This window comes from Schistocerca cancellata, chromosome 10 (genome assembly GCF_023864275.1).
Source record: "Schistocerca cancellata isolate TAMUIC-IGC-003103 chromosome 10, iqSchCanc2.1, whole genome shotgun sequence".
NCBI classification, from domain to species: domain Eukaryota; kingdom Metazoa; phylum Arthropoda; class Insecta; order Orthoptera; family Acrididae; genus Schistocerca; species Schistocerca cancellata.
Window position 1 is genome coordinate 196439628 of NC_064635.1, and position 19264 is coordinate 196458891.

General features: G+C 44.1%; 1 protein-coding gene across 1 annotated transcript in view; it reads right to left on the bottom strand.

Moving 5' to 3' along the window:
• Window positions 1-5269: 5269 nt before the first annotated feature.
• LOC126106255 (mucin-5AC-like) overlaps window positions 5270-19264 on the bottom strand; it is a 34585-nt gene continuing 20590 nt past the window's right edge. The window contains exon 3 of the mRNA XM_049912480.1: window positions 5270-9166. Coding sequence (XP_049768437.1) covers window positions 6700-9166 — 2467 coding nt within the window. The 3' untranslated portion in view covers window positions 5270-6699. The remainder of the gene's footprint in view (window positions 9167-19264) is intronic.

A 19264-nucleotide genomic window follows, 5' to 3' on the forward strand; every position in this document is an offset into this window, starting at 1 on the left:
AACAAATTCCTTCCTGCACTGCAACAAAAACGTCTGGGAAGGGCTGCGCGTGTGCTGTTTCACCAAGACAACGCACCCGCACATCGAGCTAACGTTACGCAACAGTTTCTTCGTGATAACAAATTTGAAGTGATTCCTCATGCTCCCTACTCACCTGACCTGGCTCCTAGTGACTTTCGGCTTTTTCCAACAATGAAAGACACTGTCCGCCGCCGCACATTCACCAGCCGTGCTGCTATTGCCTCAGCGATTTTCCAGTGGTCACAACAGACTCCTAAAGGAGCCTTCGCCGCTGCCATGGAATCATGGCGTCAGCGTTGTGAAAGATGTGTACGTCTGCAGGGGGATTACGTCGAGAAGTAACGCCAGTTTCATCGATTTCGGGTGAGCAGTTAATTAGAAAAAACATCGGAGGCCTTAGAACTTGAATGCACCTCGTAGTGTATACTACCACTTTCTGATACACAATGGTAGTACTGGCAACAATGTATTTGCTTATACACAGAAGTCCATAGCAAATTGCCAGTCGTATTTACGAATACGTCCGATTTCTGCCACATGTTTCATGTTGCTGTTTTGCTACTCAGTCCAAAGACTGCAGCTCTCTACACCTGTCTATATTGTGCAGATCTGTTCATATCTCCATAACTATTCCAGAGCAAATCTCTCTGACTCTGCTAACTGTATTCATCCCATGCTCTCTAAAACTTTCACCTCGTACACTTTGCTCTATTGCCAAATTGACGATTCCTTGATGCCTCAGCACATGTCCTATCAACTTACCGCTTTTCTTAGTCAATTTATGAAATAAATTTCTTTTTTTACCATACAGATTCGATACATTCTTTTTTGTTACTTGAGCTAAACTTCTAATCTTCAGCATTCTTTTGTAGCACCACATTTCTAGCGTGAAATACTCACTGTGCTCCTTTCACTTCTGTAAAAGGCTACACACCAAGCAGATACCACCAGCAAAGACTTCTTACCACTTAATTTTATATCAGAAGTTAACAAAGTCCTCTTTTCCAGAAATGCTTTTTTTTGCTATAGGCAGTCCGCATTTTACTACGGCCGTCATTAGTCATTTTCATGCCGAGATAACAAAACTCATTTACTACTTTTACTGTACATTTCCTAATCCAGTTCCTCAGCATCGCGTGGTTTAATTCGACAACATTCCAGTACCCTTGTGTAATTTTTGTTGATATTCCTATTTTCTAGACACTGTAAATTCCATTCAACGTTGCTGTCTATGCTATGACAGAATTACAATGACGTCGAGAAACCTCGAAGTTTTTATTCCTTTCCCCAGAATTTTAATTCCTTTTCCATCATCCCATTGCTTACCTTTACTGCACGTACAGACTGAATAACGTCGGCGGTATCTCATTCGCTTCTTTACTGGCGCTTTCCATTCCTCTCCTTTGACTCTTATAAATGGAAGTGAACACTGAAAATAACATTTGTCCCTGTATTTTCCCTGACACCTTCAGGTTTCAAAGAGTGTTTTCCAGTCAGTATAGTCAAAAGCCGTCTCTAAATCTACAAATTCTATAAACGTAGCTTTGGCTTCTCGCACTCTATATTCTTAGAGGAGTCATAGGGCAAGTACATTTCTCCAGAACCAAAACAGATCTTCCCAGAGGTCGACTTCTAAGAGATTCTTCTACAAATAATTGGTGTTAGTATTTTGCAACGACACCCTATGAAAGTGATATTTTCGTAAAATTCACACCTATCAACACTCATCTTCTAGGAAATGAACTAATTATATTATTTTTTGTATCAGGTTATTTCACCTGTCTCATACATCTTGCACACCTGGTGGAATGGCTTTTTCATGGCTAGCTCTCCCAGGAATCTCATTAATTCTGAAGGAATGTAGTCCTCTCCAGTGGCCTCTTTTCCACGTCGGTTTTTGAATGTTTTGTCAGACTGATCTTTCAGTATCATATCTGTGGTATTGCACAGAGACTGCTTTGGCACACCAACGTGAATGGATACTACAGAAATTAGCTAACTGCAATTCACATTGATGTATGGGAGGCGCTTCGGAAGACCACACCTCCCATCTCAGAACAGCAGGGACCTCACACTGATGTCAATATAGGATCGAGCATGTAAGAGCTCGGTCCCAGTTCGAGATCTCAGCAACAGCCGTCGACATCGTAATGTAGGACCAAAAAATTGTTAAAGTTTCAGATGAACATATAGTGTTATTAATGTTGAACATTGAACCTCAAGGTGCAACAAATGATGCTTTGCTAGTCCATGGCAGTTGCAAATTATATACTCCAATGGCAATGAAGAGTGTTAAAGTTAAGTAAATCTTGTATTAAAATGGTTCAAATGGCTCTGAGCACTATGGGACTCAACTGCTGTGGTCATAAGTCCCCTAGAACTTAGAACTACTTAAACCTAACTAAACTAAGGACAGCACACAACACCCAGCCATCACGAGGCAGAGAAAATCCCTGACCCCGCCGGGAATCGAACCCGGGAACCCGGGCGTGGGAAGCGAGAACGCTACCGCACGACCACGAGATGCGGGCTCTTGTATTAATTTGTGCAATAAACTGAATTAACATTTCATATGTTCTAGTACGATAAACCTACTCCCAGCTTAATCAAAGAACACACAATTGCGTCTGAATGAAAGTAGTTTCACCTAGTCACGACAATATCTCCCATCTTACTTCCTTTTTCTATAACATCGTCTTCAGTTCCCTGTTTTGTCTTTCCGTATCCCAAATATAACTTTTTTGCTAAGTACTGACTTGCCATTTGAGCTCTTTATGCTCATACAGCTGCTTTTCTCTCCTCCAAAGGTCTGTTTAATTTTCCTAAACGTCTCTACTCCTTTTTTCTGCTCCATTTTTACATGTTTTCCTTTTGTGAATGAAATTCACTATTTCCTGTGATTTCCAGTGATTTATATTGGGTTTTGAGTTTTCCTTATATCTTTCAGAGATGAAAGAGTGAATTCACCAAAGAAAATCATGTAAAAATGGAGCAGAAAAAAGGAGTAGGGACGTTTAGGAAAATTAAACAGACCTTTGGAGGACAGAAAAGCAGCTGTATGAACAGATTCTCTGCTGCATCCACTATTTCACCCCCCAAAGCTATCTATTCACATTTTATTGTATTCCTTTCTCCTGTTTCAGTGGGTCATTACATAATACTCTTTCTGTAGTTTTCTACAACCTCTGATTCCCATCTTAATTTCCCATTTTTTGCAATTTCTTCATATTTTAACCTGCAGTTCATGACAGTAAATTATGGCTAACATCTGCCCCTGTGTTACCATGATACAGGGTATTGCAAAAAGGTACGGCCAAACTTTCAGGAAACATTCCTCACACACAAATAAAGAAAAGATGTTATGTGGACATGTGTCCGGAAACGCTTAATTTCCATGTTAGAGCTCATTTTAGTTTCGTCAGTATGTACTGTACTTCTTCGATGGACCGCCATGATTTCATACGGGATACTCTACCTGTGCTGCTAGAACATGTGCCTTTACAAGTACGACACAACGTGTGGTTCATGCACGATGGAGCTCCTGCACATTTCAGTCGAAGTGTTCGTACGCTTCTCAACAACAGATTCGGTGACCGATGGATTGGTGGAGGCGGATTAATTCCATGGCCTCCACGCTCTCCTGACCTCAACCCTCTTGACTTTCATTTATGGGGGCATTTGAAAGCTCTTGTCTACGTAGCCCCGGTACCAAATGTAGAGACTCTTCGTGCTCGTATTGTGGACGGCTGTGATACAATACGCCATTCTCCAGGGCTGCATCAGCGCATCAGGGATTCCATGCGACGGAGGGTGGATGCACGTATCCTCGCAAACGGAGGACATTTTGAACATTTCCTGTAACAAAGTGTTTGAAGTCACGCTGGTACGTTCTGTTGCTGTGTGTTTCCATTCCATGATTAATGTATTTTGAAGAGAAGTAATAAAATGAGTTCTAACATGGAAAGTAAGCGTTTCCGGACACATGTCCACATAACATATTTTCTTTCTTTGTGTGTGAGGAATGTTTCCTGAAAGTTTGACCGTACCTTTTTGTAACACCCTGTATAATCAATCTGAAACCTTCCGGTGTTTCCGGGTCTCTTCCAAGTACATAGCCTACTTAAATTTAAACCAAATGTTACAGCTGATTATACTGTATTATACTCTGTCGAAAATTAAACCATGTGGCTGCCTCTCTCATTTCTTTCTTCCAGCCCATATTCTCCTACTTTTTTTCCTCCTCTTGTTTTTCCTACTATGGAAAACCAGTCCTTAACTATCTCAATAACTTTTTTTTATCTCATCCTATATTATTTCAATCTCTTCATCACCTGCACAGGTGCGTGGCATACGAACTTGCACTACTGTTTTGGGTGGAGGCTTTGTGTCTGCCTTCGCTACAATAATGTGTTTACTATGGTGGTCGTAATTGCTTACCTGCATTCCTGTTTTCTTATCCATTATTAGACTACCCTAGTTTTAGCCCTATTGGATTTTGTATTTATAGCCCTGTACTCACCTGACCAGAAGTCCTGTTCTTGTTGCCACCGCACTCCACTAATTCTCACTATATCTATCTTCAATCGATCCATTCCCTTCTTAATTTCTCTAACCTACCTAACATGTCATAGCGTGTCCTGCAGAATACAAGTTTTGTTTTTCCTGATGGCATGACGTAAGTCTCGTTAATCACGTTTGTAGGAAAATGGTTTCTTTAACGATATGTGTCTGTCAAGTTAGTATCATGTTCACATTTTATCTTACGATGGTGGAAAACACAGTTACAGCAGTCACTACAGTGACTTATTCGGCATAATAAGTTTAGCCGCAGTTTAGGCTCGTTATTGTTGATCAGTTGGTGGTAGACTTATGACAGATTTGTCAATAAATAGTTCTTCAATTATTATTTCACTGCTGCGTCTTTCCTGTTAGAGTACAGTTCTTGAAATACTGTGAGTGATCGACAAATTGGCTAGTTGATTAATTTCCGAAGTTCATTTTACACTGAAATCAGTACAATGGTTATATTGGCTGTTTTATAATTTTATTTAAATTCCCTTTTAATTAATTCGCTTGTGCAATATTCTGAATCTTTCTAAGTTTAATCACATCTTTTTCTTTCTCTTCGAAAAGGAAAGGAACTGCAATAGAGAAATTTAGTTTCAAAGCAGCTAATTAGCTGTAAATGATGTAAGTATGTTTCAAAATGATTTACACTTAAGTACACTGTTGTCATCGGTGTGATTTATTTGAACTCATTTAGACACATAAAGTAACATTTGATTCTTAATTCTTAACAACAAGTAAACAGTCATAAAATATGACAGCAAAAACACATAAACATACGAAACGGCAAACAAACGTCTTTATGGCAACTTTTAACTTGCTATTCTTTTTAACAAATAAATCTTACTGTAAGTGTAACATAAAACTGTAACACTGTATTCAGTCTTTAATCTATGAAACGATTTGTACTCAGTAGGAAAAGGGACACTACACAAGTCATCAGAGTCGCCCTGGGCTAACCTGATAGACATATTGCGTGTCAACAACAAATCGAAGAAGCTCGCCACTTGCGCTCGTTAAGAATAACCGAGTTCATTGTTAGCACTTTGCTCTTACTGTTTGGTCACGCATTCAGTCATCCACCGATTTACGATCTTCCTTAGATTCTTCAACTGGCTTATGATGTAACCAGCATATTATTTGCACTGATTGTGGAAATTGATTGGAAGTTATGTTGTAGTGCCATTCCTCATATCGTATATATAGATGCTGAAATGAGAGCCCATCGTGGGCGTAATATAAGTACACAGTACTGATCTTTGTCTTCCGAATGTTATTGTCTTCGTAATCGCATACACCATGCACACATGAAGTTTCTATGAAGATCCTTAATGGCTTCATCTAGTTGCTTACACTGTTAAAGCGGCGGAAGTGTTCACTTTTAGACTTGCTCTATTACAGTGAAGCTGCACACTAGAGGAATAGTTTGTATAACATTAGTGTGTTCTACGCTCCTGATATTAATTATCACAAAGGCAATGTCGCAGGATCCACAAGGGATGCTGGCAAAAATGTCATGTAGACAGAAGTTGCTGGTAACAGACTGGTAGAATGTGGTTAGGATGAACACAAGTAGATGAGTAACTATACGAGACACTTGTTGCCTTCGGTGAGGAGATCTGGGGTGGTGAAATGAGTTTTAATTGGAACGGTCTCTGCAAGCGATGATACTCTGTTGCCACTATGTTGATCACAGGCTAGCAGAAGACGATTCGACAGATAATCTGTTGTTTGGATTCTGCATCTTGTAGATGTATGACAGCAGTTTATAACTCATGTAATGGCATGTTGAGAATTTATGGCTACTGGTTTATATTTGTGTTTGATTTCCCCAGTGATCCATATGGGATAGTCTAAATTGTGTGCGAGACATCAAATAACTCCATAGGTTAGAGATGGTTGTTCAACTTTGGACTCTGAACTTTTCCAGTAAATGCATCTAACGTAGATGTGTGTACCTAATGGCCCCACACAATCATATGGCACAGCCATACAGACAAGCAAATGCATACAGTCAGACAGTCTGTTCAACGGCTAACACATTTTTCGGCTATTTCTCTGTCACACTGTAGCCACACGTGAATGAAACTTTTCGTCCAATGAGAGCTTATTCTACATTGGCATACTCCACTGGTGATGTACACCATCTCCAGAAAATGGTGGTAGGAACTGCTGTGGTTGTGGCTGATAGTATGGTGTGAAAACGGGTTGATGTTGTGGCTGCTGATGGACTGGAAAACTCTGCTGTTGATAAGGAACCAGAACAGCTAGTCCAATTGTTTGCTGTCCTCCCTGAGAAACGACATTCGGTACTGGCTGCGACGCCCCAACGCTGGCGAGCTGACCTTCAACAGTTGCTACTTGCGTTGGAACTGTATCGATCACGGGTTGGCGGAAGCGAACTGGAGCGAAAACTTGTTGCTTTGCTGCTTCTCTCGTCTGTATCGGTTGCTCAGATGTAGATGACACTGGATTCTGTGTGGTCGTGGAGACGACAGTGGGCTGTTCAGAAGTGGATGTCACAAGTGTCGAGGTGAGAGTTGACGTTGTCGAGGTTGTGGGTGTGACTGCGTCCTGCGTCACAGTCGCAGATACTGATGAGATGTCGTCTGGCGAGTTAGCACCAGTAGCTGCTGAAGCATCTACGCTTGAGGTTGTGGAAACAGCTACTCTTGTTGGTGCAGCTGAAACAGCCAGTGATGGAGTAGCTGTCTCTGATGTTATGATAATCTCTGGGGCAGAAGTCGACTGTGGCGCGAGAGATAACGGCGTCGATGTTGTTGTTGTCGCCACCACTCCAGTTGACGTTTCTGACGTAGGTTCAGGAACAAGCTCCGCTGGCGTTTGGGACTGAGGTCCAATAATCGTCGGAACTGGAGCAGAAGGCGGGGTGGCCGGCAGGGCTGCACTAGCCTTGGTGGTGGTGCTCTGTGCACCTTGCTGGTTTGTAGACAATGGGAACAACGCAAATGCACTTTGATAGTGTTGTGAGACGCCTTGATCGTTCTGCTGCAAGTTCTGTTCGATAAATTTCTGCTCCAGTTGCTGTTTGTATGTGGCGAACGTATCTTGGAGCACATCTAGCTGTTTCTGATAGAGTCTGTCCTGGTCTTGTGCTTTCTGCAAGAGATCGATTCCTGTAGTGTGGTCTTGAGTAAAGTTCAACTGTGCTGCAGTTTGTTGTTGATGCTTGGACAGGAATATTCGGTGCTGCAGATCAGCGATTAGGTTCTCACTTACCAACGCCGCATCCTGAATATCTGCAGTAGTACTTCTCAGTCCTGCATCAGTTGCTGGAGTTGTCTCACTTACAGCGTCCACCACAGCCTCTGATGTCACCTCAGGGGTAGCATCCTTTTGCTGATTGTAGCCTCCAAAAGAAGACAGGAGCAGCTGGTGATATTGCTCAGGTGATTGTTGTACTTGGTTTTCGTGTTGTGTAGGTGTAAGGTCTTGAGGATGAGGCATGTGGGGATCAGAAGGATGAGGAGATTCTATGGATGAAGAATTTGCCAGTGTCAAGGCATCGTAGGAAACGTTCAGCGTAGCTAATGGTCCAGTACTGTCTATACTGTCATTTGAGAGCAGTGGTGGTGCAGGAATTGGAATTGCAGGATGCAGTATTTGGTGGTACGCTGGGACAGCGACTGATTGATACTGGGGTGTTCCAGCAGTCACTAGCTGCAGTTGTAAGACAGGCGATTCACTTGCTGGAAGTTCTTCGTTTGATGCGTTGTGAATTCCAGGCTCATCACTGAACACAGGGGAGTGAGGTGTTTCTTCATCACCTCCTGGTTGTACAGGTGGCTGGCTGGCTGACTGATCATCTGCAGCTGCATCTATGCTCGACTGATTTGATGTCTGCATGGCGGTTAGTTGCTGCTGGATGAGGCCCACGAGTGCATACTGTAGGGGGATGTTGGAGTCCTGTTGTTGAGAACTGTCAGCACCTGTTGAGATGGCGGCAATTTGCTGCTGGTTCTGAGGGATGACTGCTGGTTGATGCTGAACGGAAACAAGAGCTCCTCCAGTTGGATAGTGCAGTGGCTGCTGGGCTGTGGCAGTGACTCCCGGAGTCTGGTCCACAGGGTAGCCCTGAGCAGTGGGCAGAACTTGTGGTTCTACACTACCTACTGGCAGTGGCTGTAGAAACTCTCTCGGTCCAGTTGGTGCAAAGTCCCCGACAAAACCAGTTACACCTGGGCTCTGCTCGAGGCTGTTCTCCAGCTGCTCTCCAACCTGGAAGGCTCCACTTGGGGCCGAGACAGGCACTGGGTGTGGGACTGGGAAAGGCCTGGGAACACCATAAGGTATCACATGCTTGACTGGGTAAGGTTCTGGCTTCCTGACAGGCACAGGATATGGGTGATTCACAGCAACTGGTACAGCGTGGGGAAATGGAATAGGGATATCTTGTGGAAATGGTATGGGTACCGGATGAGGCACTCCATACTGGACAGGATGCTGTACTGGAACTTGGAAAGGTGCATCGACAGGTACTGGAACTGGATGAGGCACAGCATACGGCACGAGCTTCTCCACTGGGTATGGTCGTGGCACTGGGAATCTGACAGCATACCTGGAAATGAAGACAGAAAAAGTTACTTGGATACATCTGGTGACCTCTTATTACCAAATAAACAAGATGTAATTTAGAATAAGCTGAAGATATTTCAATAAACTGAAGTACATTTAGTGCTTTTCTCACAGCATATTGTCACAGAACATGGAGCTGTGAGACATGCTCACTCTGTGAAACGTGCTAGCACGTGATATGTGGCAGATCTGTCGACAGTAGAAAATGCTGATGGAGGGACGTTTCTGGGCACAGAATATGCTGTTTCTTGTGGTCACATGTTAACTCACTGACATCGTTAATTAATGGGCTTGGGATTATCGAGACTGGGCCGTCAATCAATGGAAAAGTGTCATCTGGTTGGATGAGCTATGTTTCCTGTTACACCAGGTCGATGATGGCATCCAGATTGTCATCTAGGCGAATGGTTGCTCAAAACATGCGCCACACAATGCACATGGACACCTGGAGGAGCAGTGTTATGCTGAGGGAGACATTCACTTGGAATTAGGTCTGTGGTAGTTCTCGAAGGCACCGAGATACATGTGGACTGCATGGACATTGTTGCGGACCACCTGCATCCTTAATGTTTGATGTCTCTCTAGTGTCGAAGGTATCTTCGAGCGTGTGTGTGTGACAAGGCCAGAATCGTACTGCAGTCGCTTGATTAGCATGGTAGTAACCTTGAATTTGATGTCTTGGCCACCAAATATGCTTGGCCTGAACCCAATGTAACTCCTCTGAGCCACTACTGCACGCCAGATCCGAGTAAAAAAAAAGAAGCCCACTGGCTTCATAAGGGCGTAGTGCACCCTGTTTGCCAACAGCGCTCGGGAGACCAGAACGGTAACCCATCAAAATACTAGCCAAGCCCAACAGCACTTCTCTGTTCTGAAGGGAACTACGACAAGACCGATACCAATCAACAAACAAATGGTCCTTAATTGCGTGAGCTGTGCACAGACATCTCGTGGCACAGACTTTTGGAACCCTGCCAACGTCTTGTCGAATCCAGGCCGCATTCCAAAAGTGAAGTAAGATGCTACCAAGCATGTGGTTATAACGGTTTGCAGCTTCTACTTATGTGGTTTGCTTGTCCATGTATGGTCTATTACGACTTTCCTGAGCCACGTATCTTAGACTCTATCTGTTCTTTGGATCTATACACAAGGACTTCCGCGTGTGTGGCGTGAACGGCGTCTTGCTTGCTACCATGTGACCAATAAGATAGCTAAAATTTGATTTCGGAAGCTTTCTTCAGTATACAAGCAGCAAAGCAATTGATTTTGGGAGCTGGATAGAAATAGAGATGTTTTTTGCAAAGGACCATGCTGGTTCTGGAGTTCTTGATGTGTGTGTTTCCTAACTGAATGCAGACATGTGCAGGACGGTGGGATGGGAGGGTGGTGGGCGTGAAAGAACCATTGGGAAGATTTTAAGTAGTAAGTCTTTTATTGGCCACTTTTGCCTTCTAAAGGGTCACATAGTCAGGCCTAGGGAGGCGAGAGTGAGCCAGAGCATAGTCAGGGGCGAACCGTAGTTCGCACAGTTAAGGAAAAGCGGTGCCTGGAAAGACAAAGTCTGCAGTGCTGCATAATTGGGAAGGGCAGGACATAATAGGGCACGCAATTGAGAGAGAGAGACCGGTGGCGGGTGGCCGGGTACATCCAATATGGCCACGTGGCTTCCTCTGCCCTGATTGGTCAGAAGCCAAGGAACGCGTGGGGGCAGCATGGAAATTTCCAAAGCGTGGCCTGGTCAGCTACGCATAGACATACTTCGTCAGCACACGAGAGAGGCACGTGATCGAGATGCTTGCTGACTTGCTGTTGCCAGACCGTGAGATGGAAAAATTAGTCAACCGACGCTGCCAGCTACGGCTTGAGAAGAAAGTGACTTTTGAAAGTGAATAAAAAGTAAAATAAAATTCCCTACTATCGCTCTACTATCTGGCTCATCCTTACAGACACCACGCTTGAAGTAGCCACGAGTTTCTTTTTCCTCTCTTGATTTTTCTAGACTTACAAACTGTTGATGGTGTAGTTGGAATGAAACTTTAATTAATGGCGAGTTCTGTGCATGAGTAATGTGTGTGGTCCAGTACTATAATACCACCGTATTCTGGGTCATTTCCCATTTGTACTGCTTTGCTGTAGCCATCTGACACTTTCCTTTCTAGGCTTCGTTTTACATATTTCCTTTGTTATTTCTTTGACAACGCTGGTCATGCTAATAATGAGTCTCCATAACAAAATCGTTCTGCCGTTTTAACTCGCTACAAGTGTAGGTTTAATGTTTTTATTTCAGTCTTTGATCACAATATGAACTCTTAAGGCGATGATCTGTTTCAGTCCGTAATGACAATCCTCAGATCCTTTTTACACCATGTTCTAAAGTGATAAAGCCATAATGGACGTTAGGACATGGTGTAAAAAAGATCTGAGGATTGTCATTATCGACTGAAACCGGTCATCGTCTAAAGAATTCATATTGTGATCAAGGACTGAAATAAGCGACCATGTCGCAGTTGGTGAAGTGTAGGTTTGTGTTGGTAGTATCAGCTCATTTCCTTTATCTTTACAATAAGCCATACTGTTCTGCATTTTGTTTATATCATGTTTATACTTTGTAAACCTTGGTAGAGTCTCTACTGTGTTTACGTCTACTGTACTTTGATATTATGAGTGCTTGCTGAAAAGTAATGTCTCCGAATTTTTTATGTGAATACTCTTAAGACTTTTTAACAAAAATAATACTCATTACATCCTGCCGTTTTATTCTTCGTGTCTACATATTTATTTCTCTACATAGTACCCTGGCGACGAACACATTTCTCCCAACGAGAGACTGGTTAACAGTTATTTGATGTTACTGACCAACAGTCATAATACACTCCTGGAAATTGAAATAAGAACACCGTGAATTCATTGTCCCAGGAAGGGGAAACTTTATTGACACATTCCTGGGGTCAGATACATCACATGATCACACTGACAGAACCACAGGCACATAGACACAGGCAACAGAGCATGCACAATGTCGGCACTAGTACAGTGTATATCCACCTTTCGCAGCAATGCAGGCTGCTATTCTCCCATGGAGACGATCGTAGAGATGCTGGATGTAGTCCTGTGGAACGGCTTGCCATGCCATTTCCACCTGGCGCCTCAGTTGGACCAGCGTTCGTGCTGGACGTGCAGACCGTGTGAGACGACGCTTCATCCAGTCCCAAACATGCTCAATGGGGGACAGATCCGGAGATCTTGCTGGCCAGGGTAGCTGACTTACACCTTCTAGAGCACGTTGGGTGGCACGGGATACATGCGGACGTGCATTGTCCTGTTGGAACAGCAAGTTCCCTTGCCGGTCTAGGAATGGTAGACCGATGGGTTCGATGACGGTTTGGATGTACCGTGCACTATTCAGTGTCCCCTCGACGATCACCAGTGGTGTACGGCCAGTGTAGGAGATCGCTCCCCACACCATGATGCCGGGTGTTGGCCCTGTGTGCCTCGGTCGTATGCAGTCCTGATTGGGGCGCTCACCTGCACGGCGCCAAACACGCATACGACCATCATTGGCACCAAGGCCGAAGCGACTCTAATCGCTGAAGACGACACGTCTCCATTCGTCCCTCCATTCACGCCTGTCGCGACACCACTGGAGGCGGGCTGCACGATGTTGGGGCGTGAGCGGAAGACGGCCTAACGGTGTGCGGGACCGTAGCCCAGCTTCATGGAGACGGTTGCGAATGGTCCTCGCCGATACCCCAGGAGCAACAGTGTCCCTAATTTGCTGGGAAGTGGCGGTGCGGTCCCCTACGGCACTGCGTAGGATCCTACGGTCTTGGCGTGCATCCGTGCGTCGCTGCGGTCCGGTCCCAGGTCGACGGGCACGTGCACCTTCCGCCGACCACTGGCGACAACATCGATGTACTGTGGAGACCTCACGCCCCACGTGTTGAGCAATTCGGCGGTACGTCCACCCGGCCTCCCGCATGCCCACTATACGCCCTCGCTCAAAGTCCGTCAACTGCACATACGTTCACGTCCACGCTGTCGCGGCATGCTACCAGTGTTAAAGACTGCGATGGAACTCCGTATGCCACGGCAAACTGGCTGACACTGACGGCGGCGGTGCACAAATGCTGCGCAGCTAGCGCCATTCGACGGCCAACACCGCGGTTCCTGGTGTGTCCGCTGTGCCGTTCGTGTGATCATTGCTTGTACAGCCCTCTCGCAGTGTCCGGAGCAAGTATGGTAGGTCTGACACACCGGTGTCAATGTGTTCTTTTTTCCATTTCCAGGAGTGTATTTTGTAAAGGAGCACGCCGCCATTTGTATGTTTTATTGTTTATTTAAGTAAAATCCTGGTTTCAACCTTTTATGCCATTTTTAAGTATTTGATGTTTATGTATTTAACATACGGGGTGACAATGATTGAACTATATGAAAAAATGAACGTAAATTAGTTACAAACTAAGGTGTGGACACACTTTATTCAACATGTAAACGTCACTACTGATATTCGGATTTAGGTTACGACATGTGCGATTTGCCTGCCATCATTGGCGATGATGTGGCGCAGACGAATTGCAGAATTCTTCATTACCTGCTCAAGTGTCGGAACATCGAACATCGATGCTGCCGATGACCTACAGAATGGCTGTTTTCAGCTCAGCAATGGGTTTGGGGTTATTGTTGTACATCTTGTCTTTGATGTAGCCCCCCAAAAAGGAGTCGCATGTGTTCATATCCGGAGAATATGGCGGCTAATCGAGGCCCATGCCCTAAAGTCAGAATGCGGTCCCCAGAATGCTCCTCCAGGACACGAGACACTCTCCTGCTTCCATGGAGTCGAGCTCCGTCTTGCATGAACCACATCGTGCCGAAAACAGGGTCACTTCGGCAACGGGGATGAAATCATCTTCCAGAACCTTCACGTACTGTTCGGTAGTCACCGTGCCATCAAGGAATTTCGCAACGATTATTTCGTGACTGGACACTGCACGCCACATAATCATCCGTTGAGGGAGAAGAGATTTCTCGATCGTGAAATGCGGATTCTCAGTTCCCCAAATGCGCCGATTCTGCTGGTTGACGAACCCTTCCAAATGAAAGTGGGCTTCGTCACTAAATGTGCATATTAATTCCCATCATGCTCCGCGACCAACCTTGCACTTTCAACGATCTAACGCAAACGGTTCAGAAGTTATGCCGATTTTATTTCATATAGACCAATAATTGTCACTCCGGTTACTGCAGGATACTTACCAAGTCGTCAAGCTGAAAGCTGGCCACAAATTAATAAAAATATTGGCTCCCCAGGAAATGCCAGATGTAAAAATCACCATCTTGTAGCAGATCAGTAAATAATCGTGACAGCACGTCATATTTAGTGAAACATATTTGTTGATAACGTCACTGTACGAGGATAATGTTTGACTTTGTTAGCGGAGTCCTAACCTCATCTCTGCTTGCGCCTCTTCATCACTATCAAAAGTGAAGGCCTCGAAGGAATCCTTTAAGTTTTGGAAAGGGACGAAAATCGGATGGGGCGAAGTCGGGACTGTATGGATGATGGATGACAGTGAACCTAAGGTGGGAGTCCGGCAAGTTCATAGTGTATTCTGTCTGCAAAGACGGATAACCACATTTGAAAATATTTTGACGGATCAGTGGTACTCTGACAAACCAGCTACAAGGTCAACAACGATGGCTGTGTAGGGGAAAGCTGTTTTTAATCTCTGGTATGCTACTCCGTAACAAACTGGTTTCTAATAATTTTTTCACAATGTTGGGCCACAGTCATAATACACTTGATAATGGCACTTTGAAGCCTAAACCATTATTGTCTAAGTGTAAATGTAACACTGTAAATAAACAACAGTCTAATGGCGGTAATGACTTTAAAGAAACAGGTTTCTGTTACCGTTTCATCTGATACAAAGTGGATAGCCCTCCAAGATTTACTTTATAATTTTAGATCTTCAGGGAGAAACGAAATGGACGAACTCTACTATTTTGAAACTCGATTACAACAAGCTGTTTCTCACGCGCCGAGTTAGGCAACCCCTTATACTTACTTAAATGGATTAGGCGCCCCTTTTCAGATAGAAGCGTTTTTACGAATCGCATTTTTGTGCCAAAACTTTTATTTAGTCAAATTTATCCCAGTACGCCTAAAAAGACTTGACACTCATATTATCAAACCATATGTGTTATCAACAACCAATTAGACAACAGAGCTACGTAAGTAGACGTTCCTAAACTAACTACGCGAAGAAATGAAGCTGCTTAAGCTTTGGAGAAATTTTGGAGAAATTTTGAACACTAATTGGAACCAAAATACTGAATTAAATGTCTTAAAAGTTAAGGAACGTTCACAACGTAACCTCTTCATCCTTCTTGACAAATGTTCTATCTTTAAAACGACTGTACACTGAAATACAGCACTTTAGATCAGGCCAAAGTTTTTAAATGCCGACGTGACATTTTGTGGTCCTCCATTTAAGAGCCTCCTAGTCACAACGTACAAGGGCTATTCGGAAAATAAGGCACTGTCAGTTGTGAAATGGAAACCACAGTGAAAATCAACTGTTTAAAAAAAATGGTTCACATGGCTCTATGCACTATGAGACTTAACATCTGAGGTCATCAGTCCCCTAGACTTAGAACTACTTAAACCTAAATAACCTAAGCACATCACACACATCCATGCCTAAGGCAAGATTCGAACTTGCAACAGTAGCAGGTCCGTGGTTCCAGACTAAAGAAAACTGTTTTATTTGCAATCGTTAGCTACACCTTCCAGTTACGTCTCTTGATAGTACCAACTTCCCAGTACGCTCTTCATAGAAGGCATCCTCCTGTGCTTTCAGGCAATTTTCTGCGGTGGACTGCAGGTCGTTCTCTGTGCCAAAATGTTACCTTCATAGTCAGCAATTCATTTGAGCAGAGATGAAAATGAGGGGGAGCCAAGTCCGAGCTGTATGGTGGGGGGGGGGGGGGGGTGATCCATTCCTAGTGAAAATACTGCAGGAGCGTCTTCATTGATCCTGCAGTGTGCGACCGAGAACTGTCACGGAGAATGGAATGTGAGTGAACCCCTAAGGGACCAAACTACTGAGATCATCGGTCCCTAGACATTCACACTACTTAAACTAACTCAGGCTAAGAACAACACACACACCCATGCCCGAGGGAGGACTCGAAACTGTGGCGGCAGGGGCCGCGCAATCCGTGACATGGCGCCTCAAACCGCGCGGCCACTCCGCCCGTTCATGAAGAATGACGTGCGTGACAGTTACATTATATAGGTTGCATGAAATCAGGCGAAAATCTCTCTCTAGGCGTTCATACTTGGCAAGAGACAGTAATTTCTAGGCTTTTTTACGTGCTTACTCTGCTCTCAGTACAGAAACATTCAACGTGAAGCAGTGGACGGGTGTACTAGAGACACTGCCAAATACACTTGCGCAAAGCTTCATCGAATTCTCGCTATGGTTTCCATTTCACAACAGATCGTTCATTACTCTCCGAATAGCCCGCGTATTAAAATGCATGACCTAGAAATCTGTATATTTTCTTTTGATCATTTAGCAGACCTGCAAATTAAACTTGAACAAATCTGAGATCCCCACTAAGATTATGAAGCACCGGATTTCCCAAATGTGTTGTTCATTTCGTTTAAAAACACATGTATCGGAACGGCATGATCCCATTACCAAGTTCTTATAGTGGTGGGGGTCACGTGTTCCAGAAACATGTGACTTTAGTCACACATTTGGACAACTGGTGCATTATAATCTCCGTATTGATGTCGTGATATACAGGGTGAATCACCAACTATTGACACCAAGAATAACTTCGAAAGTATGATAGGAGCTGAAAAGTTTGTAGGACAAAAGTTGCATGGGACAACGGGGGCCATTATATGACGTTCGTTTTCTTTTATTTTTTTTTTGTTAAGTTGGGTCGCTTCAGAGATATGAAGGTCAACCTTTTTTTTTTTAATGGGATGCTATAGTTTACATTGTCTGATAGCGGCTATCGAGACGAATTAAATGATGTGTGACAGTAAGGTCTTTTAAGGTCAACGGAGGTCACAAAGGTGGCATGAACGTCCATTTACAGAAGGTGTTCGAAGTGATAACCATTGGTATCAATCCAGTGCTGCAATCTTCTTATCATGGATTGAGTGCTATTCCTTACCACATCGGCACTTACCGAAGCATATGCTCCGACAATTCTCGCGTATCTTCAGGTGTAGTTCGAACGTCTTTATAAACAATGTCTTTTACGAATCCCCGCAAGAAAAACTCCAGAGGCGTAAGGTCTGGCGAACGAGTCGGCCATGATACATCTCCTCTGCGTCCAATCCGACGATTTGGGAATTGTTTCTACAACTCACTTCTGGCCACCAGCGAAAAATGTGCCGGACATCCATCGTGTTGATACCACATTCTATTCCTTGTTCCTACACCTATTTCTTTCAATAACCTAATGTTTCTTGCAGGAACGTGGTGTCCTTCCTACCATTTCCTTCGATGAAATAGGAGCCTACAATTTTGTCCTCCAGAATCCCACACCATACGAGGTGCATTCAAGTTCTAAGGCCTCCGATTTTTTTTCTAATTAACTACTCACCCGAAATCGATGAAACTGGCGTTACTTCTCGACGTAATCACCCTGCAGACGTACACATTTTTCACAACGCTGACGCCATGATTCCATGGCAGCGGCGAAGGCTTCTTTAGGAGTCTGTTTCGACCACTAGAAAATCGCTGAGGAAATAGCAGCACGGCTGGTGAATGTGCGGCCACGGAGAGTGTCTTTCATTGTTGGAAAAATCCAAAAGACAGTAGGAGCCACGTCAGGTGAGTAGGGAGCATGAGGAATCACTTCAAAGTTGTTATCACGAAGAAACTGTTGCGTAACGTTAGCTCGATGTCTGGGTGCGTTGTCTTGGTGAAAGAGCACACGCGCAGTGCAGGAAGGAATTTATTCTTCAAAATATTTTCGTAGGATGCACCTATTACCATAGTGCCCTTTGGAACGCAATGGGTAAGGATTACGCCCTCGCTGTCCCAGAACATGGACACCATCATTTTTTCAGCACTGGCGGTTACCCGAAATTTTTTTGGTGGCGGTGAATCTGTGTGCTTCCATTGAGCTGACTGGCGCTTTGTTTCTGGATTGAAAAATGGCATCCACGCCTCATCCATTATCACAACCGACGAAAAGAAAGTCCCATTCATGCTGTCGTTGCGCTTCAACATTGCTTGGCAACATGCCACACGGGCAGCTGTGTGGTCGTCCGTCAGCATTCGTGGCACCCACCTGGATGACACTTTTCGCATTTTCAGGTCGTCATGCAGGACTGAGTGCACAGAACCCACAGAAATGCCAACTCTGGAGGCGATCTGTTCAACAGTCACTCGGCGATCCCCCAAAACAATTCTCTCCACTTTCTCGATCATGTCGTCAGACCGGCTTGAGCGAGCCCAAGGTTATTTCGATTTGTTGTCACACGATGTTTTCTGCCTACATTAAACTGTCGCACCCACGAACGTACTTTCGACACATCCATAACTCCATCACCACATATCTCCTTCAACTGTCGATGAATTTCAATTGGTTTCACACCATGCAAATTCAGAAAACGAATGATTGCACGCTGTTCAAGTAAGGAAAACGTCGCCATTTTAAGCATTTAAAACAGCTCTCATTCTCGCTGCTGGCGGTAAAATTCCATCTGTCGTACGGTGCTGCCATCTCTGGGACGTATTGACAATGAACGTGGCCTCATTTTATAACAATGCGCATGTTTCTATCTCTTTCCAGTCCGAAGAAAAAAAATCGGAGGCCTTAGAACTTGAATGCACCTCGTACATTCACCGACCACGGTTTTTGGTGTGCAACTTGCCACAGCCATAATGGATTTTCGATAATGCATGTTATGCAAAGTAACATTTGCATGATTCGTGAATGTATCCTTGTCAGTAAATAAAATGAAATTAATAAATGTGTAATCCTTCTGAATCTGAAGTTGAGCCCATCAACAGAATTCAATGTGACACATACAATCCGTACCAGATTG